Below are 24,872 nucleotides of genomic sequence, written 5' to 3'. Positions count from 1 at the left end.
TACAACTCCCAGCATTCTCGGACAATTTTGCAACAGCTGGAGCTACTCTGGTTGGGCAACACTGTACAGTGACCCCCTCGACCTACGATGGCCCCGACATACGATGATTTCAACTTGCGATGGCCTCTCAGAGGCAGCATGAACATACGATGCTTTTGTATGTCGGGGCCATCGCATAAACTGCTATCCGGCAGCGCAGACTGCTTCAGCTTCCACCGGATAGCCGTTTACGGTGCCCCGTGAGCTCCGGTGATGGTCCCTTACCTGTCCTCGGGGCTCCGGCGCGTCCTCTTCGGGATCCCCTGTATCGTCGGCGCTCTCCATCGTCGTCATCGCGTCGCTGCAAGCGCCGTTCTGCCATCCAATAGTAGCAGCGTGCGGAGCGGCGTGATGGCGGCGACGGAGAGCGCGGTTGCCGGGGAAGCAAAGGCCTTGCCGGAGCGTCGGGGACACCTCGGGGATGCGGCGACAGCGATGGAAGGCGACATCACGGGCAGCGGTGACGGTTCAGAGCGGCGGGGACAGGTGAGCACAACTTTCTCTAACAGTGGTCTACAACCTGCGGACCTCCAGATGTTGCAAAACTACAGCACCCAGCATGCCCGGACAGCCAACAGCTGTCCGGGCACGCTGGGTGTTGTAGTTTTGCAACATCTGGAGGTCCGCAGGTTGTAGACCACTGTCCTATACTTTACATTGCACGGATCCCTCAACATACGATGGTTTCAACAAACGATGGTCCGTTTGGAACGCATTACCATCGTATGTTGAGGGACCACTGTAATTAGAGTGTGATTTGCACAATTTTGAATTTGCACCACACACTAGTCCAGTAAACATACAGAAAAAGGAGGGGACCCATGCACCTAAACAGTGTTTCCCAACCAGGGTGCCTCCAGCTGTTGCAAAACTACAACTCCCAGCATGCTCGGACAGCCTTTGGCACAAATTGGTCATAAAATGTGATCTGATCTTCATCTAAGTCACAACAATAGACAATCACAGTCTGCTGAAACTAATAACACACAAAGAATGAAATGTTACCATGTTTTTATTGAACACCCCATGTAAACATTCACAGTGCAGGTGGAAAAAGTATGTGAACCCTTGGATTTAATAACTGGTTGAGCCTCCTTTGGCAGCAATATCTTCAACCAAACGTTTCCTGTAGTTGCAGATCAGACGTGCACAACGGTCAGGAGTCATTCTTGACCTTTCCTCTTTACAGAACAGTTTCAGTTCAGCAATATTCTTGGGATGTCCGGTGGGAATCACTTTCTTGAGGTCAGGCCACAGCATCTCAATCGGGTTGAGGTCAGGACTCTGACTGGGCCAATCCAGAAGGGTATTTTCTTCTGTTTAAGCCATTCTGTTGTTGATTTACTTCTATGCTTTGGGTCGTTGTCCTGTTGCAACACCCATCTTCTGTTGAGCTTCAGCTGGTGGACAGATGGCCTTAAGTTCTCCTGCAAAATGTCTTGATAAACTTGGGAATTCATTTTTTCTTCAATGATAGCAATCCGTCCAGGCCCTAACGCAGCAAAGCAGCCCAAAACCATGATGCCCCCATCACCATACTTCACAGTTGGGATGAGGTTTTGATGTTGGTGTGCTGTGCCTCTTTTTCTCCACACACAGTGCTGTGTGTTTCTTCCAAACAACTCATCTTTGATTTCATCTGTCCACAGAATATTTTACCAGTACTGTTGTGGAACATCCAGGTGCTCTTTTGCAAATTGTAAACGTACAGCAATGTTTTTTTTGGACAGCAGTGACTTCCTCTGTGGTATCCTCCCATGAAATCCATTCTTTTTTTAGTGTTTTACGTATCGTAGATTCGTTAACAGGGATGTTAGCATATGCCAGAGACTTTTGTAAGTCTTTAGCAGACACTGTAGGATTCTTCTTCACCTCATTGAGCAGTCTGCGCTGTGCTCTTGCAGTCATCTTTACAGGAAGGCCACTCCTAGGGAGAGTAGCAGCAGTGCTGAACTTTCTCCATTTATAGACAATTTGTATTACCATGGACTTATGAACGGCAAGGCTTTTGGAGATTAGGGATAGGCAGATATTGATTTTTTAGGGCCGAGACCTATAATCTGTGGGGCATTATCGGCATATCGGCAAGGTAATTGCCGATACCGATAATGCCCAAAATCGGGAATATTGGCCGGTATCGGTCGATCCCTATTGGAGATACTTTTATTACCCTTTCCAGCTTTATGCAAGTCAACAATTCTTAATCGTAGGTTTTCTGAGAGCTCTTTTGTGCGAGGCATCACTCACATCAGGCAATGCTTCTTGTGAAAAGCAAACCCAGAACTGGTGGGTGTTTTTTTTTTTTATACGGCAGGGCAGCTGTAACCAACACCTCCAATCTCATCTCATTGATTGGACTCCAGATGGATGACACCTCGCTCCAATTAGCTCTTGGAGATGTCATTAGTCTAGGGCAGTGGTCTTCAACCTGCGGACCTCCAGATGTTGCAAAACTACAACTCCCAGCATGCCCGGACAGCCAACGGCTGTCCGGGCATGCTGGGAGTTGTAGTTTTGCAACATCTGGAGGTCCGCAGGTTGGAGACCACTAGTCTAGGGGTTCACATACTTTTTCCACCTGCACTGTGAATGTTTACATGGTGTGTTCAATAAAAACATGTCTGCTGTGACTTAGATGAAGATCAGATCACATTTTATGACCAATTTGTGCAGAAATACATATAATTCCAAAGGTTTCATATACTTTTTCTTGCAACTGTCCATAGATATTTTTATATAATCTATCATACACACATACACTCTGGCACAAGTTCTCAGCTCCGGTGGTGATGGGCCCCCCCAGGATAAGCCATTGATGTAATTTCCCATAGAGACACCATATAATGCTGTAAGAATTATAGACATATCATTAAAGCCAATGATTCATGTAAAACATTATATATCTGTCTTGTTTGGTGTCTGAGAAGCTGCAGGAGTCGTGTTATGTTAGAACGAGACGTCTGACCCTCTGGTATAGCTGCGATCTGCGCTGTGTATGCCACCTCTATAGGCTGCACCAGTGCTCCCCAATCTGTAGCTCTCCACCAGCTGTGACCCCCATCACCTCCTGCCAGCTTTTGGCAAAACAACTCCTTGCGCAGCTCTGGCTGTCAGTTGTAGTTGTAGTGATGGGAGTTGTAGTTTTGCAATAAGCTGGAGGGGGTCTGGTTTGGGAGAACACAGCATTACATTAACAGTTTGTTAAAGGGGTTACCCAGGAATAGAAAAACAGCACCACTCCTGTTCACAGGTTGTGTGTGGTATTACAACTCAGGGGTACATCCTATCCCCTTAGCTGTCACACCTCCTCCCATAGGCTTGCATTGAGGGGGTGGAGCGTGACGTCACACGGGGGCGGAGCCGTGACATCACAATGCTCCGGCCCCGTGATTGTAAGTCATCAGACCAGGAGTGAACATGCTCATGGTAACGGGGTGCTGCGTGCAAGATCACGGGGGTCCCCAGCGGCGGGACCCCCGCAATCAGGCATCTTATACCCTATCCTTTGGATAGGGGATAAGATGTCAGTGCCGGAGTACCCCTTTAATGAAAATAAGCTGCAATACCCCACACAACCTGAGGACATGTGTGGCGCTGTTTTTGGAAGAAATAAGCTCTATTTTTCCAATCCTGAACAACCCCTTTAAAGGTGTACTCAATTTAAAAACAAAAAAAAAACAACAAATGTTTTAAATCAACTAATGCCAAAAAGTTAAACAGATGTATAAATTATTTCTATGTAATCATCTTAATCCTTACAGTACTTATCAGCTGCTGTATGCTCCATTTTGAATTTCCTTTCTGTCTGACCACAGTGCTCTCTGCTGACACATCTGTCCATGTCAGGAACTGTCCAGAGCAGGAGAAAATCCCCATAGCAAACATACGCTGCTTTGGACAGTTCCTGACAAAGACAGAGGTGTCAGCAGAGAGCACTGTGGTCAGACTGGAAAGAACTACATAACTTCCTATGGAAGCAACTGATAAGTACTGGAAGGATTAAGATTTTTTAATAGAAGTAATTTACAAATCTGTTTAACTTTCTGTGAAGAATTTATTAGTAAGTGCTCACATTACTAGCAGCGCCTCTAGAGGTGGAATAAAGTATTACACATTATTGAACACAATGGCCCTCATTTACATTGCAAACCCGACATGTTTTGTCGGGTTGTGGGCCAGATTCTGCGCCAGAATTTGTGACAGATTTTGCGCCATAATTGAGAAAAACCTGACAAACTCTCCATTTTACTGAGAGGGGCGTGGCCATCGGGTGAAGGGGCGTGTTCCCAAAATTTTCACAAAAAAAACCAACATATTTACTAAGGTTTCCAGAGAAAATGTGGTGGATTTGAGCTGAGGAAAACCCAACAGATCAGAACATGTGTAAAAAAAAGAAAAATGTAGGGAAAAGTGCAAAATGTAGAGAAACCTTAGTAAATACCGTGGGAAAAAAATTGTAGGGAATTAAAACCCCCCCAAAAAAAAAAAAAAAAAAAACTACACTCCAGGGCCAAGAGGTTGGGGAACACTGCAATACATAGATTAATAATGTGCAATGCTTCATTCTACCTGTAGAGGCGCTGCTGATTAATTATTTACTGATCACTGGAGTCTCACTAGCAGGAAGCATTATGGTGACCCTAATACAAAGAGTCCCCCCCTCCTCCTGAAACAAGATTAAAGAGGTTATCCAGGAACAAAAAAGTGATGATTTCTTCCAAAAACAGCACCACTCCTGTCCTCAGGCTGTGTGTGGTATTGCATCTCCGTTCCAATGAAGAAAATAGGACTATTAAATATATTCAGAAGATTGGGCAGACTAGATGGTCTTCTCTGCTGCCACATTCTATGTTTCTTTGAGCCAAGTTGTAATAACACACACAGGGACAGGACAGGGCTGGTGCTGTTTTTGGAAGAAATCAGATCTGTTTTCATATTCCTGGATAAACCCCCTTTAAAGAGGTACTCCGGTGGAAAAGGAGATTTTTATGCTTACCGTAATATCTCTTTCTCTATCGGCTCCATTGGGGGACACAGACCATGGGTATATGATGCTTAGAGACAGGAGCATATACCGATGGTCTGTGTCCCCCAATGGTGCCGATAGAGAAACGTATTTTTTTTTTTTAATTAACTGGTGCCAGAAAGTTAAACATATTTCTAAATTACTTCTATTAAAAAATCTTAATCCTTCCAGTACTTATTAGCGGCTGTATGCTCCACAGCAAGTTCTCTTCTTTTTGAATTTATTTTCTGTCTGACCACAGTGGTCTCTGCTGACTACTCTGTTCATGTCAGGAACTGTCCAGAGCAGGAGAAAATCCCCATAGCAAACATGTCAGCTCTGGACAGTTCCTGACATAGACAGAGGTGTCAGCAAAGAGCACTGTGGTCAGACAGAAAAGGAAGTTAAAAAAGAAAAGAATTTCCTCTGTAGTATACAGCCACTAACAAGCACTGAAAGGATTACGATTTTTTTAATAGAAGTAATTTACAAATCTGTTTAACTTTCTGGCACCAGTTTATTTTACAAAAATAAAAAATAAAAATTTCCCCCGGAGTACCCCTTTAACACTGGATGTCCTAATGCTGAGACCCCCTGGCTGTGATTTGTGTGATTTCTAATTCCCAGCAGTATCTCTAGAGGCGGAATGAAGTATTAAACATCATTGCATTCGATAGGTTGGAGAACGCTGCATTATTTAAAATTTTAATGAAGTGTTATACTTCATTTCGCCTCTAGAGGTGCTGCAGGGAGTTTGAGCACTTCCTGAAAAATTCTTTACAGCTCATATCTGATCGCTGGGGTCTAACCAAGATGGAGCATTATGATGACCCTAATGAAAATGGTCCCTTTCCTTTCAAAATAAGCTTAAAGGAGTACTCTTCCCCTAGACATCTTATCCCCATCCAAAGGATAGGGAATAGGTTGTCTGATCGTGGGGTGTCCTGCCAGTGGGGACCCCAACGATTTTGGCTGCGGCACCCCAGACATCCGGTTCACGGAGCGAACTTCGCTCCGTGCCGGATGACTGGCGATGTGGGCGGAGGCTCGTGACATCATGGACACACCCCCTCAATGCAAGTCTATGGGAGGGGGCGTGACGGCATTCACGCCCCCTCCCATAGACTTGACTGAGGGGGGCGTGACCGTGACTTCACGAGCCTCCAGCGCTGCACCTGACACTCTAAACGAATGCTGGGTGCAGCAGGGAGATCGCAGGGGTCCCCAGAGATCAGACATCTTATCCCCTATCCTTTGGATAGGGGATAAAGTGTCTAGGGGTGGAGTAACCCTTTAACACTGGATGTTCTACACCTGAGAACCCCAGGCTGTTATCTGTGTAACATTTAGCAGCAATAGCTCAAATTCCCTGCAGTGCCTCCACAGGTGGAATGAAGTATTACACATTTTTGAACTTGATATAACGCCGTGTTGCCCAACCTATCTCCAGCTGTTGTAAAACAACTCCCTGTCAGCCTTTGACCATCAGGGCATAATAATACAGCTGTATTACGGGTCCACGTGGTACAGATCTGTAATACGGTGCCACAGACTACACCTATGTATGACTACACTGAGGGCACATGGAGGTTTAAAGGGGTACTCCAGTGGAAAACTTTATTTATTTATTTATTTATTTTTTTTAAATCAACTGGTGCCAGAAAGTTAAACAGATTTGTAAATCCCTTCTATTAAAAAATCTTAATCCTTCCAGTACTTTTTAGGGGCTGTATACTAAAGAGAAATCCAAAAAAGAAATGCATTTCCTCTGATGTCATGACCACAGTGCTCTCTGCTGACCTCTGCTGTCCATTTTAGGAACTGTCTAGACCAGGAGAAAATCCCCATAGCAAACATATGCTGCTCTGGACAGTTCCTAAAATGGACAGCAGAGGTCAGCAGAGAGCATTGTGGTCATGACATCAGAGGAATCTTTTTTGGATTTCTCTTTAATATACAGCCCCTAAAAAGTACTGGAAGGATTAAGATTTTTTTTTAATAGAAGTGATTTACAAATCTGTTTAACTTTCTGGCAAAAATGTTTTCCAGTGGAGTACCCCTTTAACCAACTGATTACAACGGTGTCCTCTCCTAGGACCAATGCCTTACTGAAGGGCCATACAGAGGACCCATACAGAATCTTTGGGGGAGATTTATCAAAACCTGTCCAGAGGAAAAGTTGCTGAGTTGCCCATAGCAACCAATCAGATCACTTCTTTCATTTGTGAAAAGGCCTGAGAAAAATGAAAGCAGCGATCTGATTGGTTGCTATGGGCAACTCAGCAACTTTTCCTCTGGACGGGTTTTGATAAATCTCCCCCTATGGCTCCGTAATAGAGAACCACTGGGAGTCTATGGCCGGACAGGCCGAGCCCATCAGGACAGCGACGTATTTCAGAACACACAGCCCGTCACCTATTTATATAACAGACGACGTTCAGCGCTGGAACGGGAGCAGAAGCGAGAATTTCTTCCGCTCGGAATAATAAAACAAAAGCATTTCCAGCCTTTGTTGTTGCACTTTATGATGTGATGATCCCTTCTGAGCGGAAATGGCAGCAGTCGCCGCGGCTGGAAATCCCAAATGTCCAAACTGAGAAGAACAAATAAGAGCAAGTCTGGGGAACGAAGCCCCAAGATCACAGCCCAACCCATCCATTGCTATTAAAAGGGTTTTCCTATCTTATAAAGTGTAGCCCTAGGACAGTGATTGCCAACCAAGGGGCCTCCAGCTGTTGCAAAACTACAACTCCCTGCATGCCCGGACAGCCTTTGGCTGTCCGGGCATGCAGGGAGTTGTAGTTTTGCAACAGCTGGAGGCACCATGGTTGGGAGACACTGCCATAGGGTCTGAAAGTTCACATCTGCATTTTTTGGAACTTTGGCGGAGATTTACCAAAACCAGCCAGAGGAACAGTGGCACAGGCTGAATTATATATTATATTATATTATATAATATATATATATATATATATATATATATATATATATATATATATCTCTATTAAAACATTATATATAATTTAGTCAGTTCTGGACGCACTTGGGGGGAGATTTATCAAAACCTGTGCAGAGGAAGTTGCCCAGTTGCCCATAGCAACCAATCAGATCGCTTCTTTCATTTTTAACAAGGCCTCTGCAAAATGAAAGCAGCGATCTGATTGGTTGCTATGGGCAACTCAGCAACTTTTCCTTTGCACGGGTTTTAATAAATCTCCCCCAGTGGAATCTCTAGGTGGAATTTATTTCGTCTGGAGATTCCACAGTGTGAACCTATCCTAAGAGTCTCGGAAAAAAAAGGCCAAAATAAAATGCCAATTTATGATGTGTCTGTGGCGATTCTGGGTAAAGCGGATTCTATGACTCTGGGGCAGTTGCCCATAGCTTCAGGTGCGTCGTCCAGCACAGGCTAAACTATATATAATATTTTATAATATATACATATATTTATTTCATATATATATACATACACACACACACATATATATATATACGGGATGAGAATTTAACTCAGGGAGAGTTCACCACTCCTGGTGTGACGGAGCTTTCAAGGGCCACTAAGCACTCCGTAGGCATTCTGGGTAGGGGAATATGCAAATCATCTTATTACATCACCTTTTCAGGTGATGTTCCCTGGTATCAGCTTAGCTCCAGTTACGGAATATAAAAAGCTAATCGGGATTAATGCCAAGCCAGAACTCTCTCTCCAGAAGGAAAGAGCACCCATTTGCAGACAGCTGTTTCGGGGTACTTGCCCCCCCTCGAAAGTTCTGGTTTGGCATTAATCCCAATTAGCTTTTTATATTCCGTAACTGGAGCTAAGCTGATACCAGGGAATATCGCCGGAAAAGGTGATGTAATGAGCTGATTTGCATATTCCCCTATATATATATATATATATATATATATATATATATATATATATATACACATACACACACATATATATATATATATATATATATATATATATATTATAAAACATTATATAGGATTTAGTCAGTGTATATAATATACACATATATTTATTTCATATATTTTGTAAAACGTTATATATGATGTAGTCAGTTCTGGACGCACTTGGAATCTCTAGGTGGAATTTTTTCGTCTGGAGATTCCACAGTGTGAACCTATCCTAAGAGTCACGGAAAAAAAAGCCCAAAATAAAAAGTCAATTTATGATGTGTCTGTGGCGATTCTGGGTGAAGCGGATTCTATGACTCCCCTGTGTGTTGAGGTGAAGACAAGGAATGAGCCCTGGCGGCTGCTGGGAACGTGGAGGTAACATCCAGAGGGGCCGACGTCATCCCCTACAATCCCAGGTAGTTACAGGACGGAAGCACTTACTCCTAATTCCTTCCCCATCATTTCCAGATCGGGCTTGTTCTCTAATGTGGGACGCCAGGGATTTATTTATTTTTATTATGTGGTGACTAACCTGTCAGCGACAATGAAACCAGGATCCCTTAGTTGTATCTTAAAGGGGTACTCCGGTGGAGAAACAAATGTTTTCAAATCAACTTGTGCCAGAAAGTTATACAGATTTGTAAATTACTTCTATCTAAAAATCTTAATCCTTCCAGTACTTATCAGCTGCCGTATGCTCCACAGGAAGTTGTGTAGTTCTTTCCAGTCTGACCACAGTGCTCTCTGCATGTCAGGAACTGTCCAGAGCAGAAGCAAATCCCTATAGCAAACCTCTCCTGCTCTGGAAAGTTACTGACATGGACAGAGGTGGCAGCAGAGAGCACTGTGGGCAGACTGGAAAGTACTACACAACTTCCTGTGGAGCATACGGAAGCTGATAAGCACTGGAAGGATTAAGATTTTTAGACAGAAGAAATCTACAATTCTGTTTAACTTTCTGGCACCAGATGATTTTAAATACATTTGTTTTCCACCGGAGTACCCCTTTACAGCTAAATCTTTGCATTGTGAACATTTTCGTAAGTTTCTACTATTTTCTAACGTAACTTTTTTCTGAATATTTTTTTTTTAAGATCTGTGCTTCATTCCAACTAAACAATTGGGCTCTCTAACATGTAACTCTCCAGCTGTCACCAAACTGACACTCCGACCATGCCCTGGGACACCCCAACAAGAGCATGGTTCCCCAAACAACAACTCTCCAGCTGTTGCGAAAAAAAACAAAACCAAAGCAGCGAACTGTCAAGAGCATGCTGAGAGTTGTAGTTCTGCAATAGCTGAAGAGCTACAGGTTAGAGCTCACTGCAATAGAGTAAAGCAGCATTCTACAGAGAGAGATAGACATCCACAGGTGGGGGAAAACCTGCTCACGGCATGATGGGAGTTGTAGTTTTTCTACAGTAGTTGAGCTACCGGATGGAGAACCCCTCTGCTGCGCCGGTTAAAGGGGTACTCCAGTGGAAAACTTTTTTTTTTTTTTTTTAATCAACTGGAGCAAGAAAGTTGAACAGATTTTTAAATTATTTCTATATAAAAAAAAAAATCTTAATCCTTCCAGTACTTATTAGCTGCTGAATACTACAGAGGAAATGCTTTTCTTTTTGGAGCACAGTGCTCTCTGCTGACATCTCTGTCCATTTTAAGAACTGTCCAGAGTAGAAGAAAATCCCCATAGCAAACATATGCTGCTCGGGACAGTTCCTAAAATGGACAGAGATGTCAGCAGAGAGCTCCGTGTTCCAAAAAGAAAAGAATTTCCTCTGTAGTATTCAGCAGCTAATAAGTACTGGAAGGATTAAGATTTTTTAATAGAAGTAAATTACGAGTCTGTTTAACTTTCTGGCACCAGTTGATTTAAAAAAAAAAGTTTCCACTGGAGTACCCCTTTAAGTTTGAAAGCAAGCAGAGATTTTACAAACCTCTATATTAGAAAGTTGCAAGAGTTCATGATACAATTATTGGAGAACGCTGCGGTCCCAATACTTCTCACAGCTGAGGATTTGCTACAACTGCACCCAGTCTGTGCAGACTGATAGATTGTAGGGCCCTGGTCATATTATGTTACTGATGTACACATAGTATATAGTATATAGGTGAGAGGGGTATAGGTGTCCATGCTAGGCTCTACTCAGCAAGCAGAGATCTTAAAAATGGTGAAGAACTGTAGCGCAAAGCACTTTCAGACGTTGCAGAACTCTTCACTAAACTCAGCGATTATCCAGGGAATGAAGTCCCTGGCGCTCTTCCTCCTGGGACACAACCTAGAACTTACTACCACTATTTGGCAAATGTACGAAAAAAAGGAAGCGTCTGCCACCCATCGCTCCCAGTGCCGCCGCCACGCAGGAGTCCGGTGTGTTTATTCCAGCTCCTCTCTAGCAATTTGCCCGTGCATGCATTCTTCAGAGATGAGGGCGATTGTTTTTCAGCTGGTAATAGAAGCAGCGAGGCTCAGGGGACCCGTATAATACTGCTGGGCGGGGGTTGTCCAGATCCGCCTGTGATGGAGAGAAGGAGGCCGCCAAAATAGTGCGAAATGTACAGTCATCGCCCTTCATGGAAACGTCACTGTGTAAAGCCTATGGCGGTGTTTCCCAACCAAGGTTCCTCCAGCTGCTGCAAAACTACAACTCCCAGCATGCCCAGACAGCCGAAGGCTGTCTGGGCATGCTGGGAGTTGTAGTTTTGCAGCAGCTGGAGGAACCTTGGTTGGGAAATATTGCCCTAATTTACATCACTGGGAGCTAGATTCAGTCACCCAGCTTTAAAACAATCCTGAATGCCCTAGAGTGTGTGTGTGTGTGTGTGTGTGTGTGTGTGTGTGTGTATATATATATATATATATATATATATATATATATATATATGTAATTATAATATAGGTATATATCAATATATAGGATAATAAATAATGCAAATTATTAAATATAATAGAATATGTGTATATAAGTATAGGAGTGTATATATATATATATTTATTATGTAGCAGTATATAGATAGAGGATCCGTATATATACTGCTGGGCGGGGGGTTGTCTGGATCCAACTATTATAGAGAGAAGTATGCTGCAAAATAGTGCGAAATATACAGTCAACTCCCTTTACGATAATGTCACTTTGTAAAGCCTATGTCGGTGTTTCCCAACCAAGGTTCCTCCAGCTGATGCAAAACTACAACTCCCAGCATGCCCAGACAGCCGAATGCTGTCTGGGCATCCTGGGAGTTGTAGTTTTGCATAAGCTGAAGTCACCTTGGTTGGAAAATACTGCCCTAATTTACATATCTAGTTGTGAATTTAGCTCACTGGGAGCTAAATTCAGCCACCCAGCTTTAAAACAATCCTGAATGCCCAAGTGCGTGTGTGTAATATATATATATATATATATATATATATTATAATATAGGAATATATCAATATATGGGATAATAAATAATGGCAAATTATTAAATATTATAATAGAATATGTGTATATAAGTATAGGAGTGAATGTATGTGTAGTACGAAATTTACAGTCAACTCCCTTTGTGATAACATCACTGTGTACAGCCTATGTTGGTGTTTCCCTACCTGTGTGCCTCCAGCTGTTGTAAAACTACAACTCCCAGCATGGACAGACAGGGTATGATGGGAGATGTAGTTTTGCAACAGCTGGAGGTGCACTGGTTGGGAAACACTGCCCTAATCTATATAACTAGTAAACAAATTTTTAATAAATATAAATAAATATATATATATATATATATATATATATATATATATATATATATATATATGTATAAACATACATACATACTTCGTAACTGGAGCCAGAGCTGATCTTACGGCATGCTACCTGAGAAAGTGGTGTGATGAGCTGCTTTGCATGTTATATAATATATATATATATATATATATATATATATATATATATATAAATAATATTAGATATATAGTTAAAAAAAAAAAAAAATAATAAAATATATATATATATATAAATAATTGTATAAATTGGGCAGGGATGGTCTGCATCCACCTGTGATGGGGAAAGGTATGCCGACAAATAGTGCAAAATTTACAGTCATTTCCCTAATTAAAAATGTCACTGTGTAAAGCAGCCTTTGGCTGTCCGTGCACGCTAGGAGTTGTAGTTTTGCAACAGCTGGAGGCACATTGATCGGAAAATACCATCCTATGATACATAGCACTTTTGTTTTTGCATCCGCAGGGACGTGCTGAGGAAAGGCGGCAGGGCACGTAGAATATTTTTTTTGACACCGCGGTGCTAAAGAAAACAGGTCATTGTCCGATAAGCAAACGCAAAGCGTCAAAAAGCTTCAACAGCACTGACGTGATGCAAAGAATTCAAATCTGCAAAACATTTTATTCTGTCCATCAAGGGTTAATGTTGACTATTTCTGGGGGAAAAGAAAAAAAAATTTACACTACTGGGAAAACAGCCGTATGGCTGGGCCAAGCCCCTCCCTCCCCCCTATAAGCTATTTGGGAAGACCTTAGGAATGGAGCATGCAGACTGGCACCTGGTGCGGAGGAGGAGATGAGCCGGGGTGGGAGGGCGGACAGGGGAGGCTCAACGACATAGGATTATTTAAGATGCTGCACGAGGTCCCTTCAGCAGAAAAGAGAGCAAAGAAGCCACTTTCTACTCCTAAGAGTTCAGACGTCTCGATCCGATACCTGCGCCCGTCGCCATGAATGTCCCCTACTTCGCCTTCTTCGTGTTTCTATCCCTGCCCGTCCTGCCTTCCCTGTCTCAAAAAGCGCCCAAGAAAAAGCTGCCCCCTGGCGCCAACGGCCTCCTGAAGATGCCCGGCTGCTGCGAGGAGGTCAAAGACCTGAAGGTCCAGATCGCCAACCTGAGCAGCCTGCTGGAGGAGCTGACCAAGAAGCAGGAGACGGACTGGGTGAACGTGGTCATGCAGGTGATGAAGCTGGAGAGCGGGCAGAAGCAGGTGGAGAACCGCATCACCGAAGCCGAGGAGAAGTACTCCGAGATGAACAACCGGGTGGAGATCCTGCAGTCCCGGGAGCAGGCGGCACAGACGCAGACACAGACCACGGCAGGTAAGAGGCGCTAGGTATCCCCCCCACCCTTCATCTATCACAGTGGTCTCAAGTGGTGGCCCTCCAGCTGTTGCAAAACCTAGACTCCCAGCATGCCAGGAGAACTCCCAGTCTTCCAGGAGTTGTAGTTCTGCTGGAGGCTGGAGGTACAATGGTTGGGAAACCCTGCACTTAACGTTTTGTCCGGAATAAACAAAATACACTAAGCCAGTGTTTCCCTACCAGGCTGCTTCCAACTGTTGCAAAACTACAACTCCCAGCATGCCTGAACAACAGCTGGAGGTATACTGGTCGGGAAACCCTGTACCTAACGCTTTGTCCAGAAAAAAAGCAAATGCACTAAGCCAGTGTTTCCCTACCAGGGTGACTTCAGCTGTTGCAAAACTACAACTACCAGCATGCCCAGCTGTCCGGGCACGCTGGGAGTTGTAGTTTTGCAACAGCTGGAGGCACCCTGGTTGGGAAACAATGGTGTATATAAAAGAGGGGGACAATAAGTATAGCCCCCAAGGAGATTGTTGCCCAGCTTCCCAGAGATTGTTACCATTCAGGACTCAAGTAAAGCTGAGTGACAACTGTGATTGGAGCTTTGACTGGTCGTCATTAATCACGCCATATCCGCACCTGAGAAAGTAGGGCTACACCCAATATTACTGCCCTAGACTCCCTCAACTCCTTAGGCACAGTTGTCATTCAGGACTCTAGGAAAGCTGATGCTTGAACAACAGCTGGAGGTACACTGCTTGGGAAACCCTGCACTAAAGGCTTTGTCTATAAAGCAAAAGGCACTAAGCCAGTGTTTCCCTACAAGGGTGAGTTCAGCTGTTGCAAAACTACAACTCTCAGCATGCCCAGACAGCCTCCGGCTGTCCGGGCATGCTGGGAGTTGTAGTTTTGCAACAGCTGGTCTCATCTATCACAGTGGTCTCAAACGGTGGCCCTCCAGATGTTGCAAAACTTCAACTCCCAGCATGCCCGGAAAGCCGGAGGTTGTCCGGGCATGCTGGGAGTTGTAGTTTTGAAACAGCTGAAGTCACCTGGTAGGGAAACACTGTCTTAGTGCATTTGCTTTTTCATGGACAATGCATTAAGTGCAGGGTTTCCCAACCTGTGTACCTCCAGCTGCTGTGAGTTGAAGTTTTGCAACAGCTGGAGGGCCACAGTTTGAGACCACTGATCTATCATCCTCCCATTCTGGTTTCTTAGCAGACGTGCAAACATGAGCGACGCGGTCCCAGTAATTGATGTTCCAGCAGGGACTTGCCAGTCATAACGCATACACAGAATAGGCACAGGAACCCCCCCTGGCTCCGCACCCTCCAAAAACCAGGGCTCAGATTAGTGTCAGAAATCTGTAAAACAAATCTCACATAAATCCCCTCGGGGGGAAATCAAAGCGGCTCTGACTTCTATTGGGTGGGTGGAAGTGAAGCAGGGAAGGTAGAACACTTAAGACTCTTAAAAGGAGGAGGAGGATGATGCTCACAATTACGTTCGGAATCAGAAATGCTGCAGGTGTCTTGACAGGCAGGAGTGACATAAATCGGCACGGGGAGGGGGGGCGGGATGGCCGGAGGCGGGTACAGGTGGTCCTCGCACACAAGCCTGGAAAAAGAAATAATTTATTACTGCGTCTAAGAAAATACCTGGAAAGCGTGAATGATTTACGACAAATTCTAGAGGGGGTAAAAGGTGGAATTTGAAGATTCTTACGACCCGTGACTCTTTTTTTCCCCCCCACCTGACAGACGCCATTTATGACTGCTCCACCCTCTACGAGAAGAACTATAAGATATCCGGGGTCTACAAGATGCCCGCCAATAATTTCTTGGGCAGTCCGGAGATGGAGGTAAGAAATAGCCGAATATTATTCTGGACTGACCAGATGAGTTTACGTGGTTTCCTTATTATGACATTTTATTTATTTTATTTTTTGTTTATTTTTGGCCCGTCAGGTGTACTGTGACATGGAGACCAATGGAGGGGGATGGACCCTGATCCAGAGGCGGAAAGTGGGTCTCATCTCATTCAACAGAGACTGGAAGCAGTACCGCGAAGGCTTCGGGAACATCCGCGGAGACTTCTGGTTGGGAAACGAAAATATCTTCCGACTGACCCGGAGGCCGACCGTCCTGAGAGTGGAGCTGGAGGTGAGGAGGCTCTACGGGCACATAAATGTCAAACTCTCTCGTATACTTTGTATTAAAGGAGAACTCCGGGATGTACAACGTATCCCCTATCCTAAGGATAGGGGATAAGTGTTAGATCGTGGGGGTCCGACCATTGGGGCCCCCCACGATCTCCCAAATGGCGCCCCCCGGCTCCCTGCAGGAAACGAGAATTTTTGACCACCACAGGAAGCGGCCGACACGCCCCCTCAATGCAGTTCTATGTAATTATGTACACAGTGACCCCACCAGCAGAATAGTGAGTGCAGCTCTGGAGTATAATACAGGATATAACTCAGGATCAGTACATGATAAGTAATGTAATGTATGTACACAGTGACCTCACCAGCAGAATAGTGAATACAGCTCTGTAGTATAATACAGGATATAACTCAGGATCAGTACAGGATAAGTAATGTAATGTATGTACACAGTGACCTCACCAGAATAGTGAATACAGCTCTGTAGTATAATACAGGATATAACTCAGGATCAGTACAGGATAAGTAATGTAATGTATGTACACAGTGACCTCACCAGCAGAATAGTGAGTACAGCTCTGGTGTATAATACAGGATATAACTCAGGATCAGTACAGGATAAGTAATGTTATGTATGTACACAGTGACCTCACCAGCAGAATAGCGAGTACAGCTCTGGAGTATAATACAGGATATAACTCAGGATCAGTACAGGATAAGTAATGTAATGTATGTACACAGTGACCTCACCAGCAGAATAGTAAGTACAGCTCTGGAGTATAATACAGGATAAGTAATGCATGTACACAGTGAGTGCAGCTCTGGAGTGGATACACCTGTGATCATGATCCATCCTAGCTTCTTTCTTTTACTGATCCAGATCGGCTTCCCACAGCGGCAGAATGTAATTTTTCTTGTTCTATCATTACCTTTAGGATTGGGAGGGAAAGGTGAGATACGCCGAATACGCCCAGTTCACCATAGATAATGAGCATAACAGTTACCGCCTCTTCCTGGGCAACTACAGCGGAAACGCCGGAAGAGACTCTCTGCGCTACCACAACAACACCGCCTTCAGCACCAAGGACAAGGACAACGACAAGTGCCTCGATGACTGCGCCGGGCTGCGCAAAGGTAATTGTCAACACGATAACACTTATAGATCCACATTTATATAAGGGACTAATTTACCAATAACCAAATGTAACCAAATGTAATTACGTTTTACGTCCTACAGGCGGCTGAACATACATAGAGCTGAGAAGCAGCTGCAGATGACCTCAGGTTATGACTAGGTCTTCTTCCTTCCAAACTTGGGCCCTTCGGCTGTCCGAGCATGCTGGGAGTCGTAGTTTGGCAACAGCTGGAGGCACCCTGGTTGGGAAAAACTGATCTAGATGTTGCAAAACTACAAAGAACAACATGGCTGGACGACCTTTAATACGGTGGGCCATGTTAAAGGCCGTCAAGGCATGCTGGGAGTTGTAGTTTTGCAACATCTGGATGGACACAGTTTGGAGACCACTGCCTTACAGCATCTGTATACTTAATGGTATATCCACAGGATACAAAGATCCGGGTCCCACTAATGGGGCGCATCCAGATCTCTAGAATATGGGCCCTCCCTCTGGCCCCGTCAGCCATGTTCATGGTTGCCAGGGATACAAAAGCAGCCGAGTGCTTGACGTTGTAGCCATAACTCTATAGAAGGAGTCTGAAATAAGAAGTCAACTTAAACTGAAAAAACCTTTGCGCGCTGCGCAAAGGTAAATGTCAACACTCATAGACTCACATTCACACTACACATTTATTTATATAAATATATATATGTGTGTGTATATTTATTTTAATATATATTTATTTTTATATTTCTTTATATATATTTATTTTTATATTTCTTTATATATATTTATTTTTATATATTTATTTATATATATTTATTTTTATATATTTATTTATATATATTTATTTATATATATATATATATTTTTTTATTTTTATTTATTTATATATATTTATTTATATATTTTTATTTATTTGTATTTATATATATTTATATATATATATATATATATATATATATATATATATATATATATATATATGTATTTATATATATTTATATCAGGGACTAATTTACCAATAACCACATGTAACATTACATTTTACGTCCCGCAGGCGGCTACTGGTACAACTGCTGCACAGACTCAAACCTCAATGGCATTTTCTACCGCAACGGTGACCACAACAAGCACACAGACGGCATCAGCTGGTACGGCTGGCACGGGTCCACCTATTCCCTGAAAAGGGTGGAAATGAAGATACGTTCTCAGGACTTCCAGCCATGAACACAAAAAATGGCTGAGAAGCCACAGACGACACAACCAGCGGCGCCCCCTCGCCTGGCGCAATTACTTCGTACCTTTTCTTGTAGAATCCGTCTGCTCTGTGTATAAAAGCAACTAGTTCCATGTGAGAAGGCAGAGACACGCTGAATAATGGGAGCAGCGGCTGGGAAGCCTAAGACTGGCGGCTCATTGGGCAGATAATGTATTAATGATAATGTAGCACCAGCCCCGGGGGTCGATCCATGACATCACGACACCATTACATTGAGAAAGACCCCCAACAATGACCACACACACACAGCTCAGAGGTGTATTTATATATTGGGAAGGGAACACCCCGGACAACCACTAGGGGGCCAAGACCATCTTTATCAATCCCCAGTACAACAGGCGCTAAAAACCAAATCAAGGAAAGACTTCTGTACATAGCTCATTCCCCGCGATGTGATTGTTTTACGTTACTATAATGTCTATTTTTTATTTGCTTTATAAAACTGGAATAATAATAATAATAAAAAAAAAAAATTGTTTGGCCTAAAAGCCAAAAATAAATGATTTTTTTTGTAAGAAAAAAAAAAATCCTTCTGCTTCCCTTGATGTCAAGGAGTAAGGGTGTGTGTGTGAGAAACGAATGGCTGATGTCTGAGAAGTTGCAAAAAAATAAATAAATAAATAAAAAAAATGTAAACATTTGCAAAATAACACTTTTTTTTTCAGTTTGGTGCAGTTAATTTATTGGAAATTACGTGAAATCTCCACCGGAGATGAGGCTTTTGACAAGCGCATGGCGCCCAAACAGGGATACGAACATACACAGAGCTGAGAAGCAGATGACATAAGGTTATGACTAGGTCTTCTTCCTTCCAAACTTGGGCAATCTAGATCAGTGTTTCCCAACCAGGGTGCCTCCAGCTGTTGCAAAACTACAACTCCCAGCATGCCCGGACAGCCTACGGCTGTCCGGGCATGCTGGGAGTCGTAGTTTTGCAACAGCTGGAGGCACCCTGGTTGGGAAACACTGCGCTAGATGTTGCAAAACTACAAATGACAACATGGCTGGACGACCTTTATTATGGTCACCCATATTGAAGGCTGTCAAGGCATGCTGGGAGTTGTAGTTTTGCAACTGCTGGAGGCACCCTGGTGGGAAACACTGATCTAGATGTTGCAAAACTACAACTGACAACATGGCTGGACGACCTTTATTATGGTCGCCCATGTTAAAGGCTGTCAAGGCATGCTGGGAGTTGTAGTTTTGCAACATCTGGATGGACACAGTTTGGAGACCACTTCCTTACAGCATCTTTATACTTAACAGGATACAAAGATGCGGGTCCCACCAATGGGGCCCGTCCCTATCTCTAGAATCTGGCCCCGTCAGCCATGTTCATGGTTGCCAGGGATACAAAAGCAGCCGAGTGCTTGAGGTCGTAGCCATAACTCTATAGAAGTTTATTGGAGTCTGAAATAAGAAGTCACCTTTAAAGGAGATCTGCAGCCATGACACTTATCCCCTATCCCCAAGATAGGGGATAAGTGTCTGATCGTGGGGGGATCCGAACGCTGGGGACCCCCGTGATCTCCTGTACGGGACCCTGGCGCTGCCACAGCTCTCCCGTGCAGGAGGCGTGTCGGCCGCAGCATGACGCTGCTGCCAAAATTCCCCCTCTATATAACTCTATGAGAGAGGCGGAGATGCAGCATTCGTGCAGCGTTCAGTGAGGTTGACGACACGCGCATTAGCCGTGGTAATTCTGAGTCCCCGTATAGGAGATCGCGGGGATAAGAGATAAGGGATCAGTGTCTATGGCTGCAGTAATACTCTTTTTTTATTTTTTATTTTTTTTTAAAGAAAAAAAATATATACTAAGACAGTGTTTCTCGAACAGGGTGACTGCAGCTGTTGCAAAACTACAACTCCCAGAAGGCTGCCCCGGCATGCTGGGAGTTGTAGTTCTGCAGCAGCTGGAGGTACAATGGTTGGGAAACCTTGCACTTAACGCTCTGTCCAGAATAAAAAATACACTAAGGCAGTAGTTCCCTACCAGGCTGCTTCCAACTGTTGCAAAACTACAACTCCCAGCATGCCTGAAAAACAGCTGGAGGTACACTGGATGGGAAACCTGCACTTAATGCTTTTTCCCAAAAAAAAGCAAATGCCCTAAGCCAGTGTTTCCCTAGCAGGGTGACTTCAGCTGTTGCAATACTACAACTACCAGCATGCTGGGAGTTGTAGTTTTGCAACAGCTGGTCCCATCTATCACAGTGGTCTCAAACGGTGGCCCTCCAGCTGTTGCAAAACTTCAACTTCCAGCATGCATGCTGGGAGTTGTAGTTTTGCAACGAAGGCTGTCCGGGCACGCTGGGAGTTGTAGTTTTGAAACAGCTGAAGTCACCCTAGTAGAGAAGCTGGGCAACTATCTCCTTGGGGGCTAAACTTATTGTCCCCCTCTGTTATATACACCAGTGTTTCCCGACCAGGGTGCCTCCAGCTGTTGCAAAACTACAACTCCTGGCTGTCCTGGCATGTTGGGAGTTGTAGTTTTGCAACAGCTGAAGTCACCCTGGTAGGGAAACACTGGCTTAGTGCATTTACTTTTTTCTGGAAAAAGCGTTAGGTGCAGGGTTTCCCAACCAGTGTACCTCCAGCTGTTGTTCAGGCATGCTGGGAGTTGAAGTTTTGCAACAGCTGGAGGCATCCTGGATGGAAAATGCTGCACTAAGATAATAACTTCACATCTATACTAAAAGAGCACATGGAATTCCTTATTATGGATGCCCTTCATATGGATCCTCTTTATAACCCCCCCGTCCATTCATTACAATGGCTTTCACATATAAACCTATAACTCCTGCAATAGGGGAATTGTAAGAATGGGCACAATTACCCAAACAGAACCAGCTTGGTCACTTGTGTATCCCCAAGGGGTTGTCGTCATGACAACAAAAACCATCCAATCAGATATTGGTGACAATGACTTGTGAGACAAGAGTCGCTATATGTATATACCCAATGTTTGCACTTAAAGGGGTATTCCAGGAAAAAACTTTTTTTTTATATCAACTGGCTCCGGAAAGTTAAACGGATTTGTAAATTACTTCGATTAAAAAATATTAATCCTTCCAATTTTTATCAGCTGCTGAAGTTGAGTTGTTCTTTTCTGTCTGACAACAGTGCTCTCTGCTGACATCTCTGCTTGTCTCGGGAACTGCACATAGTAGAATAGGTTTGCTATGGGGATTTGCTTCTACTCTGGACAGTTCCCGAGACACGTGTCATCAGAGAGCACTTAGACAGAAAAGAACTCAACTTCAGCAGCTCATTAGTACTGAAAGGATTAAAGGGGTTATCCAGGAAAAAACTTTTTTTTTATATATATATATCAACTGGCTCCAGAAACAGATTTGTAAATTACTTCTATTAAAAAATCTTAATCCTTTCAGTACTTATGAGCTTCAGAAGTTAAGGTTGTTCTTTTCTGTCTAAGTGCTCTCTGATGACACCTGTCTCGGGAAATGCCCAGTTTAGAAGCAAATCCCCATAGCAAACCTCTTCTAAACTGGGCGGTTCCTGAGACACGTGTCATCAGAGATCACTTAGACAGAAAAGAACAAGCTTAACTTCAGAAGCTCATAAGTACTGAAAGGATTAAGATTTTTGGATAGAAGTAATTTACAAATCTGTTTAACTTTCTAGAGCCATTTGATATATATATAAAAAAAAGTTTTTTTTCCTGGATAACCCCTTTAAGATTTTTTTTTATAGAAATAATTTACAAATCTGTTTAACTTTCTGGAGCCAGTTGAGATATATATATATATATATATATATATATATATATATATATATATATATACACATATCTATATATATCTATATACATATATATATATATATATATCTCAAGTTTTTTCCTGGATAACCCCTTTAATATTTACTAAAATAAGTATCTGAAAACGGCCAATAAATGAGGCATGTTTTTCTCACGCACCAATACTTTGAGACCACCACAGGCACACAGGAGGCTGCAAAAAATGTGACAGCTGTCACCTGGTAAAAGGGACGTAGGAAAGTGAGGAATTTGTGAAGACGCCATTATCGTGCGGCTGCGGTGAGGAGGTCAAATGTCAAAAGAAAAAGGACCACACAAGAGCAAACGTGCGTCCATTATGGCTTCCTACCTGATGAGGGACTCCAGTATCGCAGGGGTCGGGCCTTTCTGGAATTCCAGCTCTTTGTAATGTAAAGCTTTGGCGTACGCTCGGCATTTGGACGCCCTTTCTCCCAGGAGCACCACTCCGTTGTCATCTCGCAATGGCAAGGGGCCCTAAGGGAAGCAAGGACAGGGTTGAGGGTTCACATAATACCAAAGAAGAGGAGTTTATAGTGACGGTCATAGTATAAAACAGTGGTCTTCAACCTGCGGACCTCCAGATGTTGCAAAACTACAACTCCCAGCAGGCCCGGACAGCCAACGGCTGTCCGGGCATGCTGGGAATTGTAGTTTTGCAACATCTGGAGGTCCGCAGGTTGAAGACCACTGGTAGAAAATAACCTAAAATCCTGAAGCAGAAACGTTTATACTGCCCATGACATTATGTGTGGTCTATCAATCCATCCGCTCCTCTCCAGACACATTAAAGGGGTACTCCATTGGAAAACGAATGTTTTGAATTTAAAGGGGTATTCCAGGAAAAAACTTTTTTTATATATATATCAACTGGCTCCAGAAAGTTAAACAGATTTGTAAATTACTTCTATCCAAAAATCTTAATCCTTTCAGTACTTATGAGCTTCTGAAGTTAAGGTTGTTCTTTTCTGTCTAAGTGCTCTCTGATGACACCTGTCTCGGGAAACACCCAGTTTAGAAGAGGTTTGCTATGGGGATTTGCTTCTAAACTGGGCGGTTCCCGAGACAGGTGTCATCAGAGAGTACTTAGACAGAAAAGAACAACCTTAACTTCAGAAGCTCATAAGTACTGAAAGGATTAAGATTTTTTTTAATAGAAGTAATTTACAAATCTTTTTAACTTTCTGGAGCCAGATGATATATAAAAAAAAGTTTTTTTTTTCCTGGATAACCCCTTTAACTGGTGCCAGAAAGTTAAACAGATTTGTTATTTACTTCTAATTTTAAAAAAATCTTAATCCTTCCAGTACTTATCAGCTGCTGTATGCACCAGAGAAAGTTGTGTAGTTATTTCCAGTCTGACCACAGTTCTCCCTGCTGACACCTCTGTCCATGTCAGGAACTGTCCAGAGCAGGAGAGGTTTGCTATGGGGATTTGCTTGCACTCTGGACAGTTCCTGACATGGGCAGAGGTGTCAGCAGAGAGCACTGTGGTCAGACAGAAAGGAAATTCAAAAAGAAAAGAACTTCCTGCGGAGTATACAGCAGCTGATAAGTACTGGAAGGATTAAGATTTTTAAATAGAAGTAATTTTTGCTATGGGGAGTTGCTTGCACTCTGGACAGTTCCTGACATGGACAGAGGTGTCAGCAGAGAGCACTGTGGTCAGACAGAAAGGAAATTCAAAAAGAAAAGAACTTCCTGTGGAGTATACAGCAGCTGATAAGTACTGGAAGGATTAAGATTTTTAAATAGACGTAATTTACAAACCTGTTTAGCTTTTTAACACCAGTTGATTTAAAAAAACAAATGTTTTCCACTGGGGTACCCCTTTAATGGGATTCCACCACATGTTTGGTTGTCAGGGTGTAGTCCAGCCCCCAGAAACTCGTGCCATTTAAAATAAATATCTGCATCTGAAATCATAGCGTTTGCTATCAGATTTCCAATATGGATAAGTGACAAGATTTTACAACACAGAAATCTATTGGGTGCACGTACCCCAAGTCTGCCAACAGCAGTGTCTATGGGTGCACAGTGTACTCGGTGGGGGGCTCAGGAGGGTATTCGTACTGTAGAAATTCTCAGAATTTTAGCTCAGGGACAACATGATGGAATTACAGGATCTGGCAGCGGATCTACAATGTTCCTACCTCAAAGTGTGCGTTGGCCACAAGGATCAGCAGCCATGTTTATCTTCTAATCTGCTAGAGCAGTGTTTATAGATCAGTGATTCCTAACCTGTGTGCCTCCAGCTGTTGCAAAACTACATCACCCAGCATGCCCGGACAACCAGAAGCTGCATCACTGCAAAAAAGTGCTATACAAAATAGCAATGACCCCCGAAAAAGAATGACATTAAATCACTAACTTGAACCACAATTTTAAAATGTTTTTTTTTTTTTTATCAGCTGGTGCCAGAAAGTTAAACAGATTAGTAAATCACTTCTATTAAAAAAAAATCTTAATCCTTCCCGTACTTTTTAGGGGC

At 43.3% G+C, this 24,872-nt stretch overlaps 2 protein-coding genes across 9 annotated transcripts in view; one reads left to right on the top strand and one right to left on the bottom strand.

The window, feature by feature from the left end:
- Positions 1 to 24,872, bottom strand: part of MTOR (mechanistic target of rapamycin kinase) — a 227,177-nt gene that overhangs the window by 114,776 nt on the left and 87,529 nt on the right. For all 8 annotated transcript variants that reach the window (XM_056543129.1, XM_056543135.1, XM_056543134.1 and 5 more), the window contains one exon: positions 22,713 to 22,858. In XM_056543129.1, coding sequence (XP_056399104.1) covers positions 22,713 to 22,858 — 146 coding nt within the window. The remainder of the gene's footprint in view (positions 1 to 22,712; positions 22,859 to 24,872) is intronic.
- On the top strand, positions 9,128 to 19,063 carry ANGPTL7 (angiopoietin like 7). The gene is made up of 6 exons (XM_056543140.1): positions 9,128 to 9,366; positions 13,177 to 14,033; positions 15,782 to 15,882; positions 15,989 to 16,183; positions 17,118 to 17,316; positions 18,361 to 19,063. The coding sequence occupies exons 2-6, from the start codon at positions 13,661 to 13,663 to the stop codon at positions 18,528 to 18,530; spliced, it is 1,038 nt and encodes a 345-aa protein (XP_056399115.1). The 5' UTR covers positions 9,128 to 9,366; positions 13,177 to 13,660; the 3' UTR covers positions 18,531 to 19,063.

Source organism: Hyla sarda, chromosome 10, assembly GCF_029499605.1.
Source record: "Hyla sarda isolate aHylSar1 chromosome 10, aHylSar1.hap1, whole genome shotgun sequence".
Lineage (NCBI taxonomy): Eukaryota > Metazoa > Chordata > Amphibia > Anura > Hylidae > Hyla > Hyla sarda.
The sequence above is the reverse complement of the archived record's forward strand: the minus strand, read 5'-3'. Positions and strand labels throughout refer to the sequence as shown.